Genomic DNA, 26,597 nt, shown 5'->3' with positions numbered 1-26,597 from the left:
ACAACAGTGGTTTAAATACATAATACAAATTTTGAATAATTGTGGATTATTTTACATATGGCACATTTGAAATATTTTAGTAGATGTAATGCAAGATAACCTATAGAAACAGAAGGATGGACAGACATACCTAGATAATGTACAAGTTAACCTATAGAAACAGAAGGATGGACAGACATACCTAGATAATGTACAAGTTAACCTATAGAAACAGAAGGATGGACAGACATACCTAGATAATGTAGAATTTGTATGTAACAGGAATGAGATTAACAGAAGGATGAACAGACATACCTAGATAATGTACAAGTTGTATGTAACAGGAATGAGATTAGTGTTGAATATCAAATAGAATCCATTCTTCCTCTCTTGCTTCCTGTGTTCTTCTCGTCTTCTCTTATTCTTTTGAGGGGATTACTTTGATGAATGCCCTCTGGTGTTGCCATGTTTTCCTCTCCTCTAATAGGGCTAACGTCACTAAGGCTTGAATGGGACAAGTTTGTAGAAGTAAAGGCCGTTTCAAATAGAGCGGTATCCAACTCATGGTGCACTGGGGCTAAAGCAGTAGCAGGTGGGTAGGCTTCAGGAGAAACACTAGGAGACGATGTGTCGTTAAGGAAAGCAGCAACATCTTCCGCAGTGATTCCACTTAAGTAGGTGGCCTGTTTGAGCAGGTCAACACCATTGTCTCCTTGGAATAATAGACTGGATTCAATGTTAATCTCGGAATCCATTTCCTGTTCAGAGGAGGCACTTTTTCTAAAAACGTGTAAGTGAGAATTGGTAGGGGATTTCTGAGACTGAGGCTGAGAGCAGGCTGTGTAGTTGGACTGTGTTGCTGGATAACTTTTGTTTTGCTGATAAGAGACACTGTGTGCATTGTTGTTGTAGTCTTCTGTCATAGTCTGGATCATAGTGGAAGGAATGCTTGTTTGAAGACATTCCTCCACAAGGACATCCTGGAGTTGGCTGAAAATGGGAATGGTCTGCCTTTGGTTGAAGAAATGGGAAGATGAGGGCTGTGTGGCTGTTTCGTTGGTCTGTGACTGGGATGAACTGTTTGACTGGTCTCCTTGGAAAGTGATGGCGGGAGGTGTACTGTAGGTTTGAGTGGAGGGATCCTGTTGCTGCATGTCCGTCTGATATATACTATAGAACTCCCGGTAGCTCTGTGGGATGCGTCTGCTGCCAGGGTAAAGAAACTTGTCTTCCATTCTGAAGCTGAGGTACGTACAGTCGGAACAAGGTGCTGAAGAAAGTTTCCAATGGTTGATCTATGAAGAATTTGATGCTAGCTTTGCCAAAATCAGATTGACGATGTGGACTGGGCTGTCCGGTATATATATATATATATACCTGGTGGTTGACATGGTCGCTACCTCCTGTCGCCCTCCTCCTCACTTCTCCCCCACAGCGACAGAATTGCACTCACTAAGTGTTTTCATTGTACGGTATATCACTCCGTGTCCGGCACAATTATCTCCATAGTCCTTTAACACAATCACACTCTCATTATACTTCATCCGGCGGGTAAGTTGTTTCAGTTGGAGTTCCGACACCTGTAATTGGGTATTGACGAGATTAATTTGATAATTGGGGAACCAAGGTGGTACAGGTAGCTTGGGGTATCACCCCCGTCGTGATGAGATGTTGTTTTTGGTGAGTAGACGTTCATGGGAGAAACCGAAAGACATGGGGCTTGCAAGCTTTACCTATTCTATGAACGGAACTGGTTTTTATTTATGATTTATCTCATCACAGTTGTATGATTTTACATAAAAGTGATGGTAACAAATCGTTAAGTGTTTTAAAGCATGCGTGATTATGAAGATAGAGTACATATTGCAATTTTAAGATTCGAGTTGTCATGGTGTTGGTAAGCACGTTTTATTATTTCTTATTTAAAGAAGCGCATGCAATTTTCGGAGAGAAGATTGCTTGTTTGAATTTATTATATCTTTAAATGTGATAATATTTTTAAAGCGTATTTTTTTTTTGGTGATAAATATTGTTTCCTTACATCAGTCAGAGACTTGCAATTAAATTCATCACCAATTTTACACGCATAATTTGTTACAAAGTCTTGTTTGTTTGGGTTCATTTCGCCAGCGTCCACTTTCGATAGGTAAATGGTGATTATACCAGTTCAAACATATTTTATTACTCGTTTTAGAACTTCATCTCATAAATTGAATGTTGAAGTTTGAAGACATAATAATATAGTCAGAGAACGACGGTTATGTACTGTTTGTGAGCTAAATGATGTAGAGGATGAGTTCCACTTTATTTCAAAATGCCCTCTATATAATGACTTGAGAAAAAATATGTTAAGAAATTCTATTATACAAAACCCAGTGTTTACAAACTGATTAAACTACTCAGTGTTAAACATACCAAAGAAATGATTAATTTTGAATTTTTTTTTTTTTTACAGTATGCAACTAAGCTACGAAACTCTCATATGGTGTGATAGCAGTTGTTACACCTTGTCACGTGACCTTGTACATCGTCGTCACATTATTGTTGTCTTCTCACTTTCCACAATTCCATTTCGGTTTGTTTGTATAATTGTATTTATGTATATCCAATGAGTCCGTGGCTCACGGAAATAAAGAAGGATATTTAGATATTTTTCAAATTTTAGTTCAACCTTGTACATTCTATAATTCGTATTTTTAAAATGAAATTTGAAAGACGGAATTCCATTTTTGTTTAAATTGATCGAGTAAAGTAAGTTTTACATTTGATTTTAGCCAGTTTGGATTACAGGAATTATTTTACCAAATTTTTGAGAGTCCGCGATGGTGAAGGATATTTTTAAAGACGTTGTTCACCAATCTTTGTCGTGTATCTCCAGGGGGAGACATAGTTTTTGTATTTTCTGTCCGTCCGTCTGTCTGTCACAAAATCTTGTGAACGGATCTATGACAACTCATCGAAAAAGTTCATCGATACGACGACTCATCGATACGACAATTCCTAAAGTAGATAAGACAATTTATCGACACTCATCCAAACTACGGAAAAAAATACAGCAATGATAATTTTGTCTATGTATCTTATTACCTCATTTAATATAATATTCAATGTTTCAATAAGAAATATTATGTGCCAAACCCTAAATGCATTTTAAATAGTTTCAACTTTCTACCCAATTCTCTTTAGAGAAGTCGAGAGGCAAAGCCTTCATGGTTGATGAGGCTATGCCTCTCGACTTCTCTAAAGAGAATACTTTCTACCCTTGAAGAAAGTGAAGATACAATAGTATAATTCTTTTTTGTTTCTTGTAATTTCCTAGCTTTGTATATATACCATTCCTAGATAAATATTAAAAATCCTTCTTGCAGAAAAGATCGATCTCTTCACCACGCACGATGGAACTTCAAACTATATCCGTTCTGGGCTGTTCTAAATCTCCTTTGAGAGAGGGAATACATTTGTAAGTGTCGGGGTGCGATATATCGACAATACACGAAAAGGTCTATGTCACCCTTCTAAAAATATTGTGCGGGGTCCATATGGAGTAACGGGGTTGCCAGTTTGCCATGGTTGATACTTTTGTAATGACAGTTGAAGTGTGTATCGGGTCACAGGGGCTCGGTTGTCAGATATTGAAGTTTTGTATTATTTGTTCCCGAATAATAAATTGAAGTTTTGCATGATTTGTGTCCGAATAATAAATTATATAAATAAAATCCACCACCAAAATCCACTTTTTTGGAGGTTTTAAAAAAGGTGTATCATGTGTACATTAAATTTTTTTAATGTACACATGATACACCTTTTTTAAAACCTCCAAAAAAGTGGATTTTGGTGGTGGATTTTATTTATATAATTTATTATTCGGACACAAATCATGCAAAACTTCAATTTATTATTCGGGAACAAATAATACAAAACTTCAATATCTGACAACCGAGCCCCTGTGTATCGGGTGACATTGATGAACTACAACAAAACAATGAAAAGTGTTCAAATCTTTTTTTCTTGAGTTGTCGTCATCCATGAGTTGTCTTTCTTCGACTTGTCGCGTCGGTGAGTTTTACTTAGGCGGTGAGTTATCATTCAATTAGTTGTCCGATACCCTTGCGAAGGTATCACACCGGTAATTGTCCAATCAAAATTGTAGTTCCATATATTTAAAGAAATATTTTTTTCCTTGCGCGATTTTTCTCATTTCCTCTTTTTCTTTTCTCTTAATTTTTGCACCCCTGATTAGGAAATTTTGTGTAATTTGTAGAAATAACCAGGTGTATACAAAGGAACTATTTGCTGTTGGTAGCTGAGGCTACTTTCTGAGGTGTATTCCGGCTGTTTACACACGTGTGAAAAACACGTGGATTTGAGGGTAATTTATTTTCGAAAATGCCGCGTAGGGTGGTGTTTTTCTGGTGTCGGCAGACGAGATAGGTAACATAGAACGTTTCTGACTGCGTTATTCGGCATCAATTCTGTAAACTGATTTTTAATGAATTTTTTTCCTCTATAGTAATATCTAGTGAAAATAATTACCGGTGCGATACCTGAACACTTCTCCTATATGGCTTAGGTAGCAGGGGACAGTTTCGCACTATAGGCCCGGGTCAACTTTTTAAAAAAAATGGAAATACCCCATATTTGAAGTGATATTACATGTGTAAAAATGTATACAATGATTTTAGGATGCATGTCAAATGTAGCTGAGTGCTTCATAAAAATGTTAATATACAACATGTAGGTGTCATGTCCACAGGTGCTTGTGGACAGGACTTCCGGTACCCCCCTTCTTGTATTTTTAAATGTTCAATTCCTTGGGTATTTCGGACGTATTTTTGATAAAATATGTAACTTCAGAGTTTATATATTTCAATGGAATACACAAATCTCGCATAGAAACCGTTTTTAAAAATGTCATATCACCGATCATAATATATATGTTCATATATAGGTGGATGGCCCCATATGCGAGGTAGATTTTTGAGAAGGGCAGATAGGGTTCTTGATTGTGCACAGTGTCTAAATCCCCATGTTTGATACTGTGATGGTGTGGGGGTGGTGCAGATTAGCCCAAATGAGGGAAAATCAAAGCAAAAAAGGGGAACCTGCTCAGAGCATGTTTTGTGCACCAGCACCAGTATTTATAGATTACATGTAATTTAGGGTCATAATTTATTAACTACACTAATATGATATACAAGTATTGACATAAAAGGAAAATATGATTTTTCATTAGTCTGTCATAATCTGACTTTGGTGTATACCCCCTATTCACTTGTTTCAAAACCAAAGGAACTGTCCCCTGCCACCTTATCTGATAGATATGAAACTTTGTACAATGCTTCATTGCCTTTGTAAATATGCATATTGTCGGGACAGGAGGATCCAATTATTTTCCTAAAAGTTATAGTGGATCTAAATTAAAAGAGGGGTGGAGGATGTTAAAATAGCCTGTGAGCACCCCTCCTCCTATGTGGTTTATCTGATTGATTTGAAACTTTGTACGATGCTTTATGTCATTTGCAGATCTGCATATTGTTGTTACAGGAGGACATTTCTTAAAGTTATACTTGATCCAAGAGGGGTGGAGGATGTTAAAATAGCTTGTGAACGCTTCTCCTCGTATATGGCTTATCCGATGGACTGGAAACTTTTTAAAACACTTCAATGCCATTTGCAGATGTACATATTGTAGAGACATGGGGATCCAATTGTTTTCCTGAAGTTATAGTGGATCTAAGAGGGGTGGAGGGTGTTAAATAGCTTGTGAACACTTCTCCAATGTAGTTTATCAGAGTTCATATTGTCTATTTTCCTGCTCATGCTTTCCTCTCCATACCATGTAGTACATTAAAGCTGACATGAATTAATAAATATAGTATAATTCTATATGTCCGCCATATTTCTTTGCTAATCCGCCATATTAGTTGGATATTCTATTGTTATATGTATCAGGGTTCGCATGGTATATAAAACGATAAAAGACTTTTTATATAAGGGTAAGATTAGTCAAATTGCAGTATATAAGGGGACGAGTTTTGCTACGCTTCACTTCACATCAGTGTCTTGGATTTACCTGTGCGGGCAGCTTCGACAGGTAACACGTACATCTCCGATACTGATAATGAAATCACGTTTTGAAACACCATGCAGGACTGAAAATTACAATAAACATATCGTACAGTAGTAAATCATTCTAAAATCTTTGGATGAATAAATATAGAATGTGTTTTCATTACGTGAATGTCCGTACATTTGCAATAAATATCAAAACTATACAAAAACGCGGAGAAATGTTTTATCTATTATCTAGATCTATTGATGAAATGGAATAAGCAAAGGGTATAAAATTTATACCATTCACAATTACTTCAAGCAAAATGCAAATACATAAATGCTACTGTACGAATAAAAAAGACATGGTCATGTATGCTCGCCATGAAAAAGCATCGAATGCGGACGACTATTTACCTGGGTCTACTCGCAATATCTGTAAAGGACCGGAGATGGACGTGTACACTTGTCGAAAATACTCAAAGTAGTAGTAAAACTCCCTTTATTAGCATAATCCATGAAACAAAACGATACACTCCATTTGTATTCCAACAGTAAACAACATTGACCATTGTACAGACTGCGACACACTTAGCCCGTGCCGATCAGCTATCTTCAATCAGGGGAAGTATCAGAGTAAAATATTTACCCTGTATTGTGCATGAATCCTTATACCATATGATTAACTTGTCAGAGTATTACAGATTTATAAATCAGGAAATCATTTAGGTACATAAATTGTTTGTTCATAGATAATTTGCATATACAACACTGCACGAATGTATGGGATGAGAGAGAGAGAGAGAGGGGGGGGGGGATTCAAACGATGATCTTATAATAATCGCGCTCTTATTAAGACAAATGATATCTTTAATTCAATATAAGAGAACAGTAACTCAATATTGCTCTCATTAATTGATAATACAGATTTATTTGATTCATTTAAAGCACGCAATAATTAAAAATTAAACATATCTTTAAATAATGTTATTTTCAATTACTTCATTTTATGCAAATTCCGCGCTCAATAGATCTTATATATCTGTGCCATTTTGCTTTATTACATTCTGCGTTGAACTCGCAGGGCCGTAAATTACATGGAGGCGGAGGAGGCAGCTGCCTCCTCCAACTTTTGAGCCAAAAAAAATTAAAATTTAAAGTTTATTAGAATTTATGTTGTTTCCAATAACTAAGAACATGATACCTCCCTTAAAAAGCATTCCAAATCTTTCTTTTAGAATGAGTTAGTCAAATAACATCTTAGAAGGCCCTAGAATCAAGGATTTTGCACGAAACGTGTTCAGTGTGCACAAAATGTGCTCAGCGTCTGGGGGCCTGGGCCTAATTTCCTGCCTCCTTCAAATTGAAGGTTAATTTACGGCCCTGACTCGACGCAAATTGTAGTAATGCAAAATGTAATAATTGAGTTTATCATATGCGTAGTTATCAAGCACATCGAATTTTTTTTTATTTAAACATATTTTATTGAGAAACTCAACAGGATTGGGCAACAGGCATAGCCTATGTAGGCCCTCTTCCAAATACAAAGGTCAAGTACAAAGGTACATAGAATCAAGGGGAGGGGACAATAGTGTCTGTCCCCCACCTTTGATAACAATATCCATTTTTTTTTTGTTATTTTGTTTGTTTGTTTTTTGATGTTTTCCGCCACACTCAACAATTTGTCAGTTATCTGGTGGCGCCCAGTTTTTGTTGGTGGAAGAGAGAAACCAGATACAATGTACCAGGGAAGAGACCACCGATCTTCCGAAAGTAAACTGGGAAACTTTCTCACTTACCGGCGCGAGCGGGTTTCGAACCCGCGCCGACAGAAGTGAGAGGCCGTTATTTTGTAATGCCAAGTAAAAAATATATTGGGTGACACCCCCCCCCCCCCCAAACTTGACCCCAGCTTGAAAGTCCTGATATGATAGTAGAAAACACACACCACCACCAGTTAAGAAAATTAAGATATTATGAGGCACTCATGCTAGAGGACTCTAACCACCCCATCCCACCCCCAACGATGGAAGAAAATGAAGTGTAGGGGGAAATTATTGAGGCAGTCAAAGTAAAAGACTCTTTTAACCCTTCACCCCTACATTAGGACTTTGAACATCGGACAAAACATCTTCGTTTGTTTGGGTGTTTTGTTTTATTTTATTGCTGTTTTCGTTCATCTTTTTTAATTATTAGTTTGAATGGCAAGAAATTTTGAAGAATCCAATTTTCCATTTTTTTCCTTTCCTGTTGTACACCCCCACCCCCATGAAAAATGACGATACATGTCTGGTTATTACATGTACATTTTGCTTTTCAACACATGCATGCGTACTAATGTTATGGTGTAGAATGGCACCCTTTACCAAGTTTTCCTTCATTTACACAGTGTAGGGAATGGTAAACCAAAATCACAAAACAAAATGCATAAAGGCCAAGATAGTTTTAAGCGTAGGAACTTCATTCACGAATACATAAATACATGTATTCAGAAAAATCGCATGCATGCATTGCAGGACTATAGCATATGTGTGTTTTAACGTTTCTGTAACATGCCATAATGATTATTTTCATTTCGTAGATCTGGCGCAATGGATATATTTTGAAAATAGACCGTCAAATTCAAATGTATTCGATAAGATGTTTTTATTCAGTTTGTAAATCAGTAAAATTCGTGTTGAGGTTTTATTTGATATGATACAGTGTCACTCTACTGTAATGTATTAGTAGGATATGCAAAAGGCAAGAGTATAAACATTTTCTAGTATCGATATCTATATGATCACGAAAAAACATAATTTATATCCGGATTCATATGCCGATTTAGATATCAATAAAACCAAAGCTGCATAGTTTGGGGGAGGGGGTTCTAATGAGTCTGATGAAATTTAAAGAAGGAACCCCACATTTGCATTCAAACTAGATGTACTTCAAAATGAATTCATTTCTGCTCTGACTGAAAGCATGATTCTAAATTCGGGAACGAATCTTGCATACAAAATAATTAATAGTGGGAGACATAAATTCGAGCTCCTTTGGAATTTAATGAAATGCAGGTATGCACCTTTCTTTCAACACGAATTGGTATGTTGTTTCAGGCACGTATACAGGGGGTTGGGTGGGCAGGGAGGCTGGGCTGGTCTGCTCTCCCCACTTTTTTGACAATTTACTTTTATCCGTTATTCTAACATACAAAGTCAGTATTTTCTACATGCACAGCTTAAACTGATATTGTTTTTTTTTTAAATTTGTAATGAATTCAATTATAAGCATCAACTTCTGTAAGTTTTTAATATATTGTCAATCACAAATTTTTAAATAGTTGGAATTTTTTAATGCTTGTAAGCTTACCATTATATCAGTGATCGATTTTCTTTCCTTCCGTGAAATGATATATTGTACATCGAAGTAAGACAGTCTCTCTCTCTCTCTCTCTCTCTCTCTCTCTCTCTCCTGTTCAATCAATGAATATCGACATACAGAGACCGTAAATAATTATGTGGTTCCCAAAGAAACAATAAAACTATATTTTCGTTTATACATTTCCTTTTATATGTCGCAGTCTGTATAATGGAATGACAACGTGTTGTAAAGTTCTAACGAGATACAAATGGAGTTTATCATTTTGTTTCGTGGATTTATCAGAATAAAGAGAATCTAATATTTTCGGTAAGTGCACATCTCCGATACCTGTTGAATAGACGTCCGTATTTGATACGGGGTTTGGGGGGGGATATACTATGTGCATTACATATTGTGCATATGGCATGGACCTGTATTTTGCAAGAATTTATATAAATAATATATTCTATGCATAAATATAAGGCTAAATTGACTTCCATGAAGAAGGGTTTTCCCGTAAACAATTTTAGATGGCCATCTGTGTTTTTTGGCTGATCATTCCACTGCGGAACCGGTATGGCTATATTAAACGTTCCTGTACTTGTAATTATTTTTAGTACATGTATTATTGTTACTATTATTACTTTCACTATTGTACAGCAAGTAACCTAAACCACAGGGAGATTGAAGCATGTATGAAAGGTATGTTTGTGTAAGTGTCTGATGTATTGTATGTGACCACAAAAAAAAAAAAAATTATATAAAAAAAAAAAAAAACGTTCCGGGAACAATAGCTGAAGAAAAATTCTTAACAGCAGAGTAATTGCTATCATTCTCAGACAATGAATTATATTTTTGGTAATCCGGAACTCAAATTATGGTAATATTTAATGTTCCGGGTACTATGTTGAAGGCAAATGTTATTAACAACAGAGTAATTATTACTATTAATTTGATGACAATAATTATATACACAGGTATCTAAGTTTTAACAACCCGGAACCCAAATTATCGTTTATTTGGCACTCCATAGTTGTAAATAATTAAGGATATCTTCAACTGAATCAAAGACATCATAAAATTATTTATACAGAGCTCCAAATTAAATTTTGCGAGCAACAATTTCATCACATTGATATGCTGATCAATTGAATTGATGCGAGTGCAATAATTGAATTGATGATATTTTCAAATAATTAAGGATAGTGTAGCGGACAGTATAAGAGGGAACTTATACTGCCTCGCTAGAGAGCTAGCTTTTCTGGTGATGTGGTAGAATCTCTCTCTTGATCACGCAAGTTAAGCAACGGCGAGCGTGATCAGCACTTGGCTGGGTGACCACTACACGTTACAATATCTTCAATTATCGAGATTATGTTGATTTAACACTCCGACCGAAACTTGAAGGGTGCCGTAATTGAATTTGCTGCGCGCATTAATTTAATTTGATTCCCTTCAATCAAATTACAGCGTGCATCAATTCAAGTGTTCATATCATCAATTAATTTGAGGAGAGCAACAATTAAATTATTGAGTGCAGCAATTCGATAGAATAGATGTTAACAATTCAATCCAAAATATTATATGATTGAATTGTTATATTCTTAACTTAACTGACACATAGTTATATCCTCCATTTTTTTTTTTTTTTTTTTTTTATAATTGTTTCATTTTTTCTCTTATTTGTAAACTTTTTTCTTCTTCAATCATCTTGTTATATTTTCATGTACTATATTAATTTCATTCTGTCATAACTGACCTTTGACCTATAGAGAGGGCTTATATAGAGGTCAAGATATGATAACATCGTAGATGAATGTTTTATATGTTAGTTTCAATCAAGAGAATTGACATATGCAGTGTTGACTGCTGTCCTACAGTGTTGACTGTGGTCCTACAGTGTTGATTGCAGTCCTGCAGTGTTGATTGCGGTCATCCAGTCCTTATTAGTTGTTGTTATTGTTCTGATTTTTTTCAAAGTACACAAAGTCCTAAAATAAAACCAATAAAGGCTGTTAACACACCTTTACAGAGAATGTAAACTATACTTTCATTATTGTATACTCTCAATATGTGATGGAGTTTTGTGAAAGTTTTAAACGATACCACAAGGAAGATGGCGCCAAACAGCAGCGCCTTGCTCGAAACCGCCATATCCATGGGAACTATCAATGAAACAGACAAAATGTTTACTGGGATTCTGAAATAGCAAAATGCTTGACAGTGTTATAATCCCATACACATCAAATGAATACATACACGTGACTCCAAAAGTATCGGCATCGGTGAACATTTCTCGTCCACATCCGGCCCAGCGTTTGAACATCCGGCCTAAAATGTTCTCCTCTGTTAAGTCTGTGATCTGCCGTGAATAAAAATGTGTACATGTATGTACGTGAACAGGAAATGTGTACATGTATGTACGTGAACAGGAAATGTGTACATGTATGTACGTGAACAGGAAATGTGTACATGTATGTACGTGAACAGGATTAAAGTCAACATGTGCCAGATTGCCTACTATTTTGTTTTTTTCTATGAGGGTTCTGTTTCTGGTTGTCAAACGGGGAAGTCAATATCGCACATGTAGTAACTGACAGGGAAGTTAATATCACAGATGGGAGTCAATATCCATGTGTAGTTATTTACAAGGAATTTAAAATTATATATATGTATATAATATTATATATACATGGAGTAGCTTACAAGGAAGTTAATATCATAGATCGGAGTCAATATTACAGATGTAGTTCTTTACAGGGAAGCTAATATAAATGTATATAATATTGAATATATCATAAATATATGGAGTCAATATTATGAATGGGATAACTTACAGGGAAGTCGATATCATTGATCAGAGTCAATATGATATATAGTTATTTACAGGGAAGTCAATATTATGGATAGAGTTAAACTTACAAGGAAGTTAATATCCTGAATGGAATAACTTACAGGGAGGTCAATATCATGAATGGAATAACTTACAGGGAGGTCAATATCATGAATGGAGTAACTTACAGGGAGGTCAATCAACTTACAGGGAAGTCAATATCGTCTGTGCAGCAAATAGTCTGACACCCCCAGCAACAAGGTCCCCGTATGGCGTACATCGGCTGGCGGTTAGCGTCAAAAACGCGAACATGGGGTTTCCATTTCGAAGTTCTGCAAATCGAAAGTAATATGTGTAGCTTTTTCATCAATTTGAATCATTTCATATTACGTATGAGAAGATGCACTAAACTCACTGTTGTTTAGCGTAACCAATTATGTTTCCGACCGGAGCCTCGATTTGGACTTCATATCCACAGGAAGAGTCGGTGGCACACCAACAACATCCTACACAACAGACAAAGTCATGACGAACCCTCATCACTTCCTGAAAACATGAAAATATATTATCAATTCCTGTACACAGAATATAACGCGCTACATGGGTTGTCTGTGTGTGCGCACGTCTGTGAGTGTACACGTGCAAGTATTTGTTCATGTTTTTGATTTCATATCCGGCTGCACATTGTACCCTCGGTTCCCCATGACATTTTCACTATATTTAGCCACAAACGCAAATAGGATTGGGAGCTGAGAGATGTCAAAATATAGTGGGCGTGTGGTCCGATTTCTTTTTAGAGGAGTGGGAAGTGTAACGTAACTAGCAAATTATCTTAAGTAGTGCTCTTTCTTTTCAAAATTTTCAGTAGAAAAATCAATGTACTCTTATTTTTCGTGAGTCCCAGGTTTTACAACATCCTCTCAGAGGACTTTCCGTAGAAAAAGGACATTTCATTGGAGAACCTGTGTGGAGACCTACTGAATACAAACCATCGGTCAATATGCCTAGCACTTTTACGTGTGTTTTCAGTCTCCTTTTCAATTTTGTATACTCTGCATGACAATTTTGGCATGCATATATATATATATACATGTATATGATAAAAATATCAGAAAGTTGATAAGAGTATACTCGACTAGTTTCTTCAATTCTTTTGAATACTATATAGTCGAGTATACTCTAGTAAATTCCTTGTTTCGTTTGTGTTTTGCTTAGACCTTACCTGACCCGAATTATCCGTAATATGCATTACATATTCTCTGTTGGGTCCACAACATTGCCTGTGACAAAAGTCTGACTCTGTAGACGAAAAGAAATTTAAAAAGAAAAGATACAAACACACAGCATTAAGGCTTGCTAGATATAACCATAATGTACAACGCAATCTAATTAAATCTGGGTGTTCGATCCACATACTCGCTACCCTTGCGTTGTGAGTTTTGCGAGCGGATCAAAGGATTTGATTTAGATTGCTAAGAACTACCTTCTGCGCAAGTCTCTCGGCATTTGTACTTGTGTAATAATAATAATAATGATAACATGTTAATCATAATAAAAATGCATTCAGTAGTGTATTCATTGTCGGAACATTTTACACGGATCACTCATGTACATGCAATATGCCTATTTGCTTTTAGCAATTTCAGCAAGTTAGCAATGCAGCTTTAACAGAGGTTACTCAAAGTAATTATGATAGTAAATTATTATCATAAAAGTAATATATCAAAGTAATTATAATAGTCTCGGTGTAATAGGAATATAGGAAATATTCTTCGTTTAAATTGTTATTTTGATATATATATTGCGTATACTCTGTGTAAGAAGATTCCTATTGTAGCGATTGTGAGCGTATTTTAGGATCTGATTTTCATTAGATTGGTTTTACCCTAGAGTAAGAGGAAACTGTTACCTTCTTGAGCAAAAAAGCACTGCTGTCCCACGCTGTTCAAGACATCGTATTTATTTCTCGTCTCAAAACCGGTCAATACTGTCAAAGAGAGAACTTTACATTGTAAGTACAAAATCGGTCAAAAGAGATTGATTGATTGATGTTTTCCGCCACACTCAACAATTTTTCAGTTATATGGTGGCGCTCAGTTTTTTATTGGTGGAAGAGAGAACCCAGATATGATGTACCTGGGAAGAGACCACTGACCTTCCGAAAGTAAACTGGGAAACTTTCTTACTTACCGGCGCGAGCGGGATTCAAACCCGCACCGACAGAGGTGAGAGGCTGTGTGATTTTGAGCACGATGCTCTAACCACTCGGCCACAGAGGCCTTCGGTCAAAAGAGAGAGGGAGAACTTTACACCGTAAGTACAAACCGGTCAAAGAGAGAACTTTACATCGTAAGTACAAATCGGTCAAGGCTGCCAACAGAACATTGCATATAATGACAATCATCGGAAAATTGATTTGCGTACTATAGCAATTATATATTATGAAGAGAAAAAAAAAATCATTTTTGAAGCATTGCAGTTCATGCCCTCGTTTATTTTCAAAAGCGAAATCTATCTATTTTCATCTCTCAGTCGTTAAAATTAAACGTATTATATTGATCAAAATTCATATTCTCATTGTTCGCAACCAATCGCATTCATCAGGAGATGACAATCATTACTAGTGGTAAAAACATTGGACATGTAAATGTTTTATATTCACAGCAATGTCATTTCTACTGGAAATCTTTCTGACCAGCGGAAGTGTTTAATTCCCGTTCGAATACAGCTACAGTCTGTGAATACTACCAGTAAGTTATTAACGAGAGCAATTTTCATACTAGTTTTTGATGAAAATAATATTCATTCAATTTATTGTTGAGAACTACGAGAGCCGTAATGCGGATCAAAGGCGGTATAACGCAAAATAAGGGCGTAATAACGCGAAGCAAAGGTATATTAACGCGAAGCAAAGGCGTGATAACGCGAAGCAAATGTATATTAACGCGAAACAAAGGCGTGATAACGCGAAGCAAATGTATATTAACGCGAAGCAAAGGCGTAATAACGCGAAGCAAATGTATATTAACGCGAAGCAAATGTATATTAACGTGAAGCAAAGGCGTGATAACGCGAAGCAAAGGTATATTAACGCGAAGCAAAGGTATATTAACGTGAAGCAAAGGTATATTAACGCGAAGCAAAGGCGTAATAACGTGAAGCAAAGGTATATTAACGCAAAGCAAATACGTAATAACGTGAAGCAAAGGTATATTAACGCAAAACAAAGAAAGAAGGTGTATCAATGCAAATTAAAGGCACAATAACGCGAAAAAAAGGCGTATTATCGCGGATTCAGGTGTTATAATGCGAGGGAAGGCGTAATAATACGAATGAAAGATACATATATATATATATATACATGTATATATAAACAGTTTACGTTGAATGAAATAAATGCCCACATACTCCTTTTCTGGACTCTTCAACGATTTAACCTTCATTATGACCTACATGATGTAAAACTAGGTACTTTCAGTTAAGCTCAATTGCCCTTACAGGCCTATATGAACCCTTTTAAGTAAGGGTTCTATATGTTTGACTTTGTTGTTCTCTATCCCTTTATCAGTTTCGTTTCATTCGATCACCCCGTATTCAATCATTAGAGAGGTTTGAAATGTGGCTTCACCCTCGGGTGGCTCCATGTGGTACCCCCACAGCCCTATAGTGCTAGGAGTTCTCTATCTTGCCTGCATTTTATTTTGGTGGTATTACGCCTTTTCACTCCGCATTATAATATGCCTTTCTAAGGCACAATAACACCTTTTCATTCGTTTTAATGCCTTTCATTTGCGTTATTACGTCTTTCTTTCGCGTCATAACACCTCAAATATTTTTTAAAGTGATCCTAATCGGCTTTTGTAAAGAGCAGTGATGACGAGTGAAGAAAATCCTGCCCTCTGTTGCACGAATTTCTTATCATTCCATCGAGAATCGAGATTTTGAAGTAAACCCAATCTAAATAAAATTAGATGTTAGATCCGCTCGCGTACTCGCATGCATATGCGAGTACGCGAGCGGATCTAACATCTAATTTTAATTAGATTGAAGTAAACCTATCGTATAACTTAAATACGATCCCCGACTGTGTCGCTGTCGTGCCCACCTTCCAGTAACTCTATCCTCTGCTTCACGATGATCTGGTCCAGGGCTCCCAGATAATCCATCCCCGTGTTACCACCGGACTGGTTCATCCATTCCACTCCTGTAATTACAAAACTTAACATCAGTGTGACTGTAGAAGAAGTACTGTTGATTTAAGGATGTTGTATGGTGTTCTAATCAGACCAACTGCTTTTTCGCATTGCAGGACGAAGATGAGGCGGAACGAAATTGGAGCAAAAATGAGTGAGCGACGAAGGAAAGTGCGAAGTTGCGAGGGCGAGGGAGGGAAAATGCGAAGTTGCGAGGGCGAGGGAGGGAAAATGAGAAGTTGTGAGGGCGAGGGAGGGAAAATGCGAAGGCGACGGGGTGAACTACGTGCGATTTAATATAGTTTCTTCACCTTCGCAACTTTGAACTCTCGCTCTTTCGCCCCTTCACTTCTATGCGTGAGGAAGTTGCGACATACGCATGTCCGAGATGGATGACTTGATTATCAATCTGGGCCACGCTGATCATGCCATCGCTCCTTCGTTTACAATGAGGGAGCAACAATTCGAGGACGAGAGCGAAAAAGGCGAAGCTACATGTAATATTGCTCCTTCGAAACTTCACCTTTTTTTTTTTTATTTCGCAACTGGATGTTTTTGGTACGCTTACGGAAAACCAGAGAGTAGTAGAATTTTATTTTATTTTTCTGATTATGCAGAAATTTACCTCCCATAATACAAACAGTCTAGACGTTTATTCCTTTACATGTATAATTTTTTTGTGATAACTCTATGGTAAGTATAGGCTTTTATTTCAAGTTGAAAGGTCGCTTACCGGTTACAGTCCCTTCGTTGAGAGGGACAGCAAAGATTAAACAGGTCCATATATTGGTGAATGTAAGTTGTCATACAGAGAAAAAAGAGCTTAAACTATTTTAGTACAGCTGCTGCTTGGCGTTCGAAATTCAGAATACTCGATGAGAAGCTAAGTTTATTTTAATCCAAACTTGAATTCAGGGTTTCCATTTTGACCTCGTGTTAAGCGTTGCTCTTGCCGCCAAAGGGTGAAAAGTGTTCCTGTTGTCATCGTATCTGACATTTAGGTCTAATCTAATTGATATCGATCATTGTGCTTAAAGAATAGATACACTTGTAATTAATATTTTGAAATGAAGTGGTACGCTTTATAGTGCTGAGCACAACTGTCCATTTCATCGCATAATGTGATTTTAAAATCATAAGAGTAGGTATAGCTAGTCTTCAAGTATCCGACCCCATAAATACTAGTCTACTCTTCAACTTCTTTTCTTCGCAAGCCAAGGGTTTTCGGTCCACTCCGCCCCTCTGTTTGTGGATGGACCGAAAAAGACGACTCTTAGAAAGTTCCATATGCTAGATATATCAACGAGGAACATGGGGTTGATCTAGGTACAACTCAAATTTTACTGGTATAAAAAATGTCAGACTTCACACCCCGTCCATATACTGCTGGATGTTTGTTTCAGTGTTTTGTTTGTGTCTTTTTTGTTTCCAGATATAGATATACAAACCCTGTCTGGGCTGCATTTGAATAGGCTGCCATTGCTCTCCCATTTTTGGATAGTATTTCTACAGCAGATAATGTCCACTACTAGGGTATTTGGGTTACTAGTATCTGAAAGTAAATACAAACACACCAAATATATAATACAAACAAAGTCAAACCTAACAAAACGTAACCGACATCTAGCCGAATTTTGGTCAAGAAACGGATCAGTTTCATGATACACACTACAGGTGTTTTATGTTGAGAAAATGCTGAATTAAAAGACGATATATTCTAATAAGAAAATACTTAATCCGAGCTAGATTCCTCTTTTATTTTGTGGCATGCCGCATATGTCTTGGGAATCTCGGATTAGAGAAGACATTGTTAAAGCTCTGGGGAATCATCATATCATTCATTCTTATATTAACAAGTTCTGAAAGATGATTACCAGGATTAAAGGACGTTGTTGATCTGGTGTTGTATATAGTTTAAATATTGACTTCACGAATCGCTTTGTTTCCGCTACACCTATCTATTTATAGAGCATGCAGCGTCCTCACAACTGACCTGATTAAATCCATCTATATTCCATTATTTACAAAACATTGATCGACAGAAATATACCCAGGCCAGACAAATGAAATATATTGAACTGATATTTTTTTTTTGTTGTTGACCAAATCATTCTTAAAACCTGTAGTTTCGGGTCATTCTGAAGGTTTTAAGAAGGGTTTGGTCAAAAGGGCCAATACCATCCCTTTTCTTTTGTTTCAAAAGTTGCGAAATAAAACAAAAGTATCCGTAAAGAATTTATCAATTCATAAAATATATAACAAAGTATACATAGTTTAATGTATTTACCTAAACTATTCAACACAAGAAACATAAAGCTAAATTCAGAATCTTTGGTCCATGAACTATGAACTTCTAACTCACCCTGATACTGTCTTTAGTGGGTACCTTGTGTTGAGCCCCAGCTGCAGTAGCTCATTTAGATTTAATGTAGATTTCACTGAGAAGCAAATTATGAAAATGACTCCTTCCCCTAAGTTGTACCCAGGTTTAACATCCAGTTTAGAACAAGAGCTGGGGAAGTCTATAGCATATTTTGAATATTCTCTACAACACGTACATCCTTATGAAAGGTCTACAGATATAGACGCTCTGTAGATCAGCCACATCCCTACATGTAACAGGTCTGGGTCAGGTCTCCCTCCTTTTCGCCCCAACTTAACTGTCACACACACATACACACATATACATACATATATATATATATATATATATATATATATATATATATATATATATATATATATGTATATATATATATAATCCAAATAGAAAGAGTTGATATCACACAGTCAAAATAATTCAATAAAAAAAGCAGGAAAATCTACAGTTCCAAAATATATTTAAATCACTAGCGCTTTCTGGATTTTAACATCCATCCTCAGGTGAATACAAATTTTAAATAAAATAAAATAAAATTATTTAAAATTTGTATTCACCTGAGGATGGATGTTAAAATCCAGAAAGCGCTAGTGATTTAAATATATTTTGGAACTGTAGATTTTCCTGCTTTTTTTATTGAATTATATATATATATATATATATATATATATATATATATAAATGAGGAATAATGTGAGTAAAACTCCAGAGTTGGCACTCAAAATGGCTAGGCATTTTGGCATGACGTTCACTAGCACGGGCTTGCATAAAAAGCCTTGTCTTTAAAAGCCTTTGTAGTATCTGAAATAAGTTTAGCCTTACAAAAGTCCTTGTAGGTTTATAGGAAGAACAGGCAGACTCCATTAAAGGCATTGTTGGTATCTAGAACAGACAAGCGATGACTAAAATTGAAACCTACCTCTTGGAGTGAAAGTTAAATCCGAGTACCTTCAAACAGCCCTTGTTAAAATACACAGACTACTTTTCTGATCGCTCGATCCGACAGGTCGCTATGTATTTCGAAATTTCTTCTCCTCCAAACTTTAAAGCTGATTCGTTGGAGAATCGGATTAACCAATATTATCCCTTTATATATAAGAGCCATGACATTCAATTCTATTGTACCCCCAAACTTAGTACAAAGTTAACAGACTTAAAAAACAAAACACGACTAGAACAATTTTATTATTTTTCTTTTCTTGCATGTCAATACTACATGTACATAGGATAATATCTTTTAAAAACAAAACGTATCAAAACTGACGTGCACTGTCAAAGCACCAAATTGCTATTCTGAGAATCACCAATTTTGTAATGTATTTATGTTTCCATATTTATTACAAATTCCCAGTAATATTAAATAAATACATTGTACATATACATGCAGTGGCGGATTTAAGGGGGTGCAGCCGGCGCCCCTCCCCCTAAATTTTTCAAATCTAAGGTAAATCGTGGTCTCTTGTTTAGAAAAATGTAAACGATAAAAGAAGCAATGATTTCGTCCACTCTCGGAGAAATAAATAACAAAATATTTTGATTTATTGAATTACTTTTATTGGGAGAACTTCCATTTTTCCAAAAAACCCTTAAAATTTGCGTCATTTTATCAATTTGACCTTAAAAATGACAGAAAATAGTAAAAATGACTACTTCGGAGACATGTTTCAAGCTCTATAAAATCTGTAAAATCCAGGAATTTCCGGGGGCTTCGACCCCTAAGCCCCCAACAGGGCTTCACCCTGAACCCACTGGGGGCCTCAAGGCGGCCCCCAGACTCTCTGTCTCATAAAGTTGCGCCCCTAACCGCAATTCCTGGATCCACCCCTGACACATTCTTCGGTTAGATAGTGGTGGATCCAGAATTTTACGAAAGGGAATGGGGCCTCAGTTGTCTTGAGTTTCTAGATCAAATTGAAAAAAAAAATATATAAAAAGAGAAATCACAAGCCTATAAGCCTAGTTCGAAAATATCCCTTTCCTACTTTTAGTCTTTCTCAAGAAATAAAACTATGAACAGCATGTTCCGTGTTCAGAAAATAAATTGTTTGTATAAGTAAATGTGTAATTACGCTATAGGCCTAAATGTACATCTTTCATCGGACACATGTATCCATCGATAGAACAGCAATTATGGGACACCTTAGACACAGACACTCGACGTATTAAATATCTGTAATTAAAAAAATTGCCTTCCTATGAAAAATAATTTATATCAATCGAGCAATATTGAATAAAATTAATTAATTTTTTAATTTAATTACCTATTTTTCTGCATTTTAAACATATCAGTTGATATTTTAAAACAATTCCAGTCTCATGCTGCAGTGTACAAATTATATGATTTGCACACAGAATGAACACGTCCAGGTACTTTGGAGAAAGTTACCCAAACATTACGATCTGGTTTATTTTTGAAAGAATCGATTGGTAGTGGTGGAATAATTTTAGCGCTGATAAAACAATGAGAGCGTTGATTTCCTAATTTAATTGATTTTTTTTTTTGGAGGGGGGGGGGGGGGCATGTTATGCAAGATCTTTGCACGTGTCGATCCTCGTAAAAACTCGAGCTTTGAGTTGATGAGATACCATCATCTCTTGAGAATCAGAAGTTCTGTTCTGATTTCATACAAAATAATTATGTCAGTCTTTATTGGAGACATATGTAAACAAATGAATGTCTGCGTGATTTCCAATTCAGTTTTTAACCCACCCACCCCCCCCCCCCCCCCCCCCAACCCCCGAAAAATCACAGCCGACTCGATCAAGAAATTAGTTTTTGTTTCCATTAACATTTTCTTACTCTCTCGTACAAATGATTTCAACTGTTTACGATTTTGAACAACACCCATACTAATATAACTCTAATATATGCGCAGCCTGAGTGTGTTACTACCCGGAAGTTGTCATATTCACACTAAATGTAAGAACACAAAGAGAGATAACTCACGTTTTCGGAAAGGCCTATAAACAAACTATTCATAGCTTGTTTATAGGAAGATTTTTTTTTTAATTTATAGATATTTAAAACGTTGAGTGCCAGTAGATGGTATACATGTATTTCATTAAGGTTTTAAATTCATGGGATTACAGCCCCCCCCCCCCCCCGTAACACGTGGGTACCTTTGGTTTGTACAATACATGAAGACTTAACTAACTCCTATTACAGGGTGCCCATATTCGGCGATTTAAAAATGCATGTTATACGTCATTCTGTATCATCTGAGCTCTATTATATATACATGAACGTAATAAGGCGTGTAGCATCTGACCTCTATTATATATACATGAACGTAATAAGGCGTGTAGCATCTGACCTCTATTATATATACATGAACGTAATAAGGCGTGTAGCATCTGACCTCTTTTATATATTCATGAACGTAATAAGGCGTGTAGCATCTGAGCTCTAGGCCTCTGTTATACGTGACAGTAATAAGGGTACGTGCAGAGAATGATAAAAATGCAAAATAGATAATCAATGACAACATCTACAACAGACTGCAAAACGGAGAGTCGGGGAAGTATTTACATTTTCAATGTTTTCGCCTTCGATATCTTTATAATTCTTGATAAATGTAGACTATTTTAACGAGACTGGGAATTCCGACAGAAATACGGTACATAGTGTAGCGTATTCTTAGCAGATAAAATAAAAATAAATTGTTTCTAAGATTTGAAAAAAAATTGTATGATTCAGTAAATCGCAGAAGTTTCTACGATTTGGTAAATTGCATAAACGATTTTAAAAAGTCGTTGGTACCTTTTAGTAAATTGTAGAAACGACTTTTAAGGTCACCTTGTCTATGTTTTTCGTGCTTGGGACAAGGACGCGTATTATAACATATGTAAGTTTCTTATCAGTATGGCACTTTCGGAGGCATTTGTGTTAAATAAGTACAAGTCTTGTTTTTACTGTTGCTGAATATCAGAATTTAGCTTAGAATTGCAAAAACTGGAAAATTATTACAGATTTCATACCCCATGGGGCTAGTGATACTTTTAACTAATACTCAGGTTACCGATAAAGCCTATGGACCTCATGTTAAAATCGTTTACATGTACACTTTATTATATCGTAGAAATTGCTTTTTTAAATCGTTTCTACGATTCATTATATGTACAATGTAAATCGTAGAAGCGAATTATTTTTTCTACTAGATTAGAATTGTACTATTACGCCGTCGTACAGAAATGAAAGTAAAATGTATATTGCATAAGATATAAAAAATAAATATCATTTTTGAGATTAATGAGGGTATGAATAGCATCGCTTCACACCTCACTACTTTTCATATCGCGCTTCGTAAAGTATGAATGCTGGAGTAATGTGTAAAGTATGCTGGCGCAATGCATAAAGTATGCTGGAGTAATGCGTAAAGTATGCTGGCATAAAGTCGTAAGGTATGTGGGCGTAATGCGTAAAGTCGTAAAGTATGCTGGCGTAATGCGTCGAGGTTCTTGCCCTCGTGTATTTTCCAAAAACGAGAAATTTATCTCTTAATCATTTCTTAAATCGCATCTTGGGAATTCATACAGTGGATATTACTGAAACAAGATGTAAAGGTATGACTATGGATCGTAAAAACAAGGATAGCATTCACCCTTCCGAGAGATAAGGGATCCGACTCTTCAACACCAATGCCACATCAGTATTTTTATATAGAGCAGTGACGTACTGTTCCTCCAGATAGAAAATCCAGAGTCAAACTGATATCTACAGAAAATAATGGATTTGTTGTCGAATAACACCAAATTGGCAACAATGAAGATATGTGGAAACGTGAGAAAAACTTACCGCCGACTATAGAGGTGCAGAAAGTGGAATTGAGTTGGTCATTTCAGACTGTGAGACACAGAACAGATCCAGACTGTGAGGCACGGAATAGATTCAGACTGTGGCAGATTGCCAGGCACGAAACAGATCCAGACTGTGAGGCACGGAACAGATCCAGACTGTGGCAAATTGCCAGGCACGAAACAGATCTAGACTGTGAGGCACGGAATAGATCCAGACTGTGGCAAATTGCCAGGCACGAAACAGATCTAGACTGTGAGGCACGGAATAGATCCAGATTGTGAGACACAGAACAGATCCAGACTGTAAAGCACAGAACAGATCCAGACTCTGGCCAATTGCCAGACACGGAACAGATCCAGACTGTGAGGCACGGAATAGATTCAGACTGTGAGACACGGAACAGATCCAGACTGTGAGACACGGAATAGATTCAGACTGTGGCAGATTGTCAGGCACGGAACAGATCCAGACTGTGAGGCACGGGACAGATCCAGACTGTGAGGCACGGAACAGATCCAGACTGTAAGGCATGGACCAGATCCAGAATGTGAGGCACGGAATATATCCAGACTGTGAGACACGGAATAGATTCAGACTGTGGCAGATTGTCAGACACGGAACAGATCCAGACTGTGAGGCATGGAACAGATCCAGACTGTGAGACACGGAACAGATCCAGACTGAGGCACAGAACAGATCCAGACTGTGAGGCACGGAACAGATCCAGACTGTAAGGCATGAACCAGATCCAGAATGTGAGGCACGGAATATATCCAGACTGCAAGGCACAGAACAGATTCAAACTGGCAGTTTGCCAGGCACAAAACAGATCCAGACCGTGAGACAGGGAACATATCAAGATTGTAAGATAAGGAACAGATCCAGACTGTGAGACACGGAACAGATCCAGACTGAGGCACAGAACAGATCCAGACTGTGAGGCACGGAACAGATCCAGACTGTAAGGCATGAACCAGATCCAGAATGTGAGGCACGGAATATATCCAGACTGCAAGGCACAGAACAGATTCAAACTAGCAGTTTGCCAGGCACAAAACAGATCCAGACCGTGAGACAGGGAACATATCAAGATTGTAAGATAAGGAACAGATCCAGACTGTGAGACACGGAACAGATACAGACTGTGGCACCTTGCCAGGAACAGAACATATTCAGATTGTAGCAAATTGTCTTGTGCAGAAGAAATTCAGATTAGAGAAATATTTCAGAAACACGTACCTCCCCCCGTAGAAAACTGAAAAGGGTTATACATATGTATCATTTACGTAACTCCATCCTCATATGACTTATAAATATTAATGGTTGAAAGTGGAAAAAACATATTAATTTCCACTCAATAGATGATTTGATTAATAATCAAAGAATATGTGCATGTTGTCACTTTTTTAGAAATATGTCAGACATACAAAAACAGAAGTTTATGTCAACATCAGAAAATCACACATTTTCATAAAACAGAAAAATAAAAATAGATAAAAACTTGTTAAAATGACAAATTTTTAATTTCAACAGTTTTAAAGAAGAGTACCGCAAATGGTACAATATACGCCCGTCGGACAGTGAAATTCAACCTTGAAGCACTTTGAATTGATAAAACACACATTCTAAATAGAAAAGCCTTAAAGTGGGTCATGGTGCACCAATCCATCTGACATGTGAACTGATTACGCATTTCTCTGAGAGTGAGGTTGTGACAAAATGTTGGTGCAATACCTATCTATGATGATAAAAAGTCCAGGAAACCATTTGATCTACTTTCAGCCCTAAAGTAGGTCATGGTGCACCAATTAAGTTGAAATGTGAACTGTTATGTATTTCTTTGAAAGGGAAGTTGTGACTAAATTTCAGAGCAATACCTGTGACCATACCAAAAAAAATCTGGAAAACTCTTTGACCTACTTCTACCCCTAAAGTACTATAGGTCGTAGTGCGCCAATCCAGCTGAAATGTTAACTGCACTTGTCTTCCTCCGAGAGAAACACTTTGACTAAATATCAGGGCAATATCTGTATCCGTAATAGAAAAAAAGCCCAGAAAACTGTCTGACCTATTTCTAGTCCAAAAGTAGGTCAAGGATGGACCAATACAAACTGAACTTGTATTCCTCTGAGAGGAAGCCTTTGACTACATGTAAATATCAGGGCAATATCTGTATCCATAATGAAAAAAGCCCGGAATACTGTTTGACCTACTTTTTTCCCTAAAGTAAGTCAAGGATGGACCAATCGAGCTGAAATGCAAACTGAACTTGTATTCCTCTGAGAGGAAGCCTTTGACTAGATATCAGGGCAATATCTGTATCTGTAATGAAAAAAAAGCCTGGGAAACTGTTTGACCTATTTTTAGCTCAAAAGTAGGTCAAAGATTAACCAATCAGCTGAAATGCAACCTGAACTTGTATTCCTCTGTAAAAAGTCCGGAAAACTGTTTGACGTACTCATAGCCCTAAATAGGTCAAGGATGGACCAATCCAGCTGAAATGCAAACTCACTCTTATAATTCTTGAGGGAGATATTGTGACCAAATTTCAAAGTTGTACATGCATCCATTACAGAAAAAAGTCCGGAAAACATGACCCTGCCCTGGACAGAAAGCCAGCCACCCGGACAGATGCACAGACAGTGCCATAACATAATACGTCCCATCTAATGACGGGCGTATAACAACTGCTAATACATAAGTATGTATAAATTTATTGTGGATATTAGGGAAATTATTGTATAATAGACATGAAGTAGGAGTTATTGCCCTTGGACATTTGTTTATTATAAATAATTGATAATCTATGGAAAATATAGATATGGTTCAGTGACATCACACTCAATGTTGTTTTCGCTCTTCAAGTATATTCCCTGTTTGGCCAAGTGATGAGAATTTCAAGCATTCCTCATTCACTATTAAGTAACATTTCATTGTTAGAGACCAGTCTAATTCAGAGAAGTTCTGATTTTGATTAGATTGCGTTAGAGACCTCCAGATAACAAAACAAAATGAAACAAA

The 26,597-nt window shown here is 36.7% G+C and overlaps 2 protein-coding genes across 2 annotated transcripts; both read right to left on the bottom strand.

The window, feature by feature from the left end:
• Positions 1–344: 344 nt before the first annotated feature.
• Positions 345–1,214, bottom strand: LOC130055003 (uncharacterized). The gene has a single exon (XM_056166145.1). The coding sequence runs from the start codon at positions 1,212–1,214 to the stop codon at positions 345–347; it is 870 nt and encodes a 289-aa protein (XP_056022120.1).
• Positions 1,215–11,173: 9,959 nt separating this feature from the next.
• On the bottom strand, positions 11,174–16,779 carry LOC130055002 (phospholipid scramblase 1-like). The gene is made up of 9 exons (XM_056166144.1): positions 16,776–16,779; positions 16,311–16,409; positions 14,115–14,192; positions 13,428–13,504; positions 12,621–12,751; positions 12,414–12,537; positions 11,632–11,734; positions 11,479–11,537; positions 11,174–11,363 (listed from the first exon to the last, which is right to left on the bottom strand). The coding sequence occupies exons 1-9, from the start codon at positions 16,777–16,779 to the stop codon at positions 11,319–11,321; spliced, it is 720 nt and encodes a 239-aa protein (XP_056022119.1). The 3' UTR covers positions 11,174–11,318.
• Between the last annotated feature and the right edge of the window lie 9,818 nt (positions 16,780–26,597).

Source organism: Ostrea edulis, chromosome 5, assembly GCF_947568905.1.
Source record: "Ostrea edulis chromosome 5, xbOstEdul1.1, whole genome shotgun sequence".
Classification (NCBI taxonomy): Eukaryota; Metazoa; Mollusca; class Bivalvia; order Ostreida; family Ostreidae; genus Ostrea; species Ostrea edulis.
Note: the sequence above shows the minus strand (reverse complement) of the source record. Positions and strands in the feature narration are given on the sequence as shown.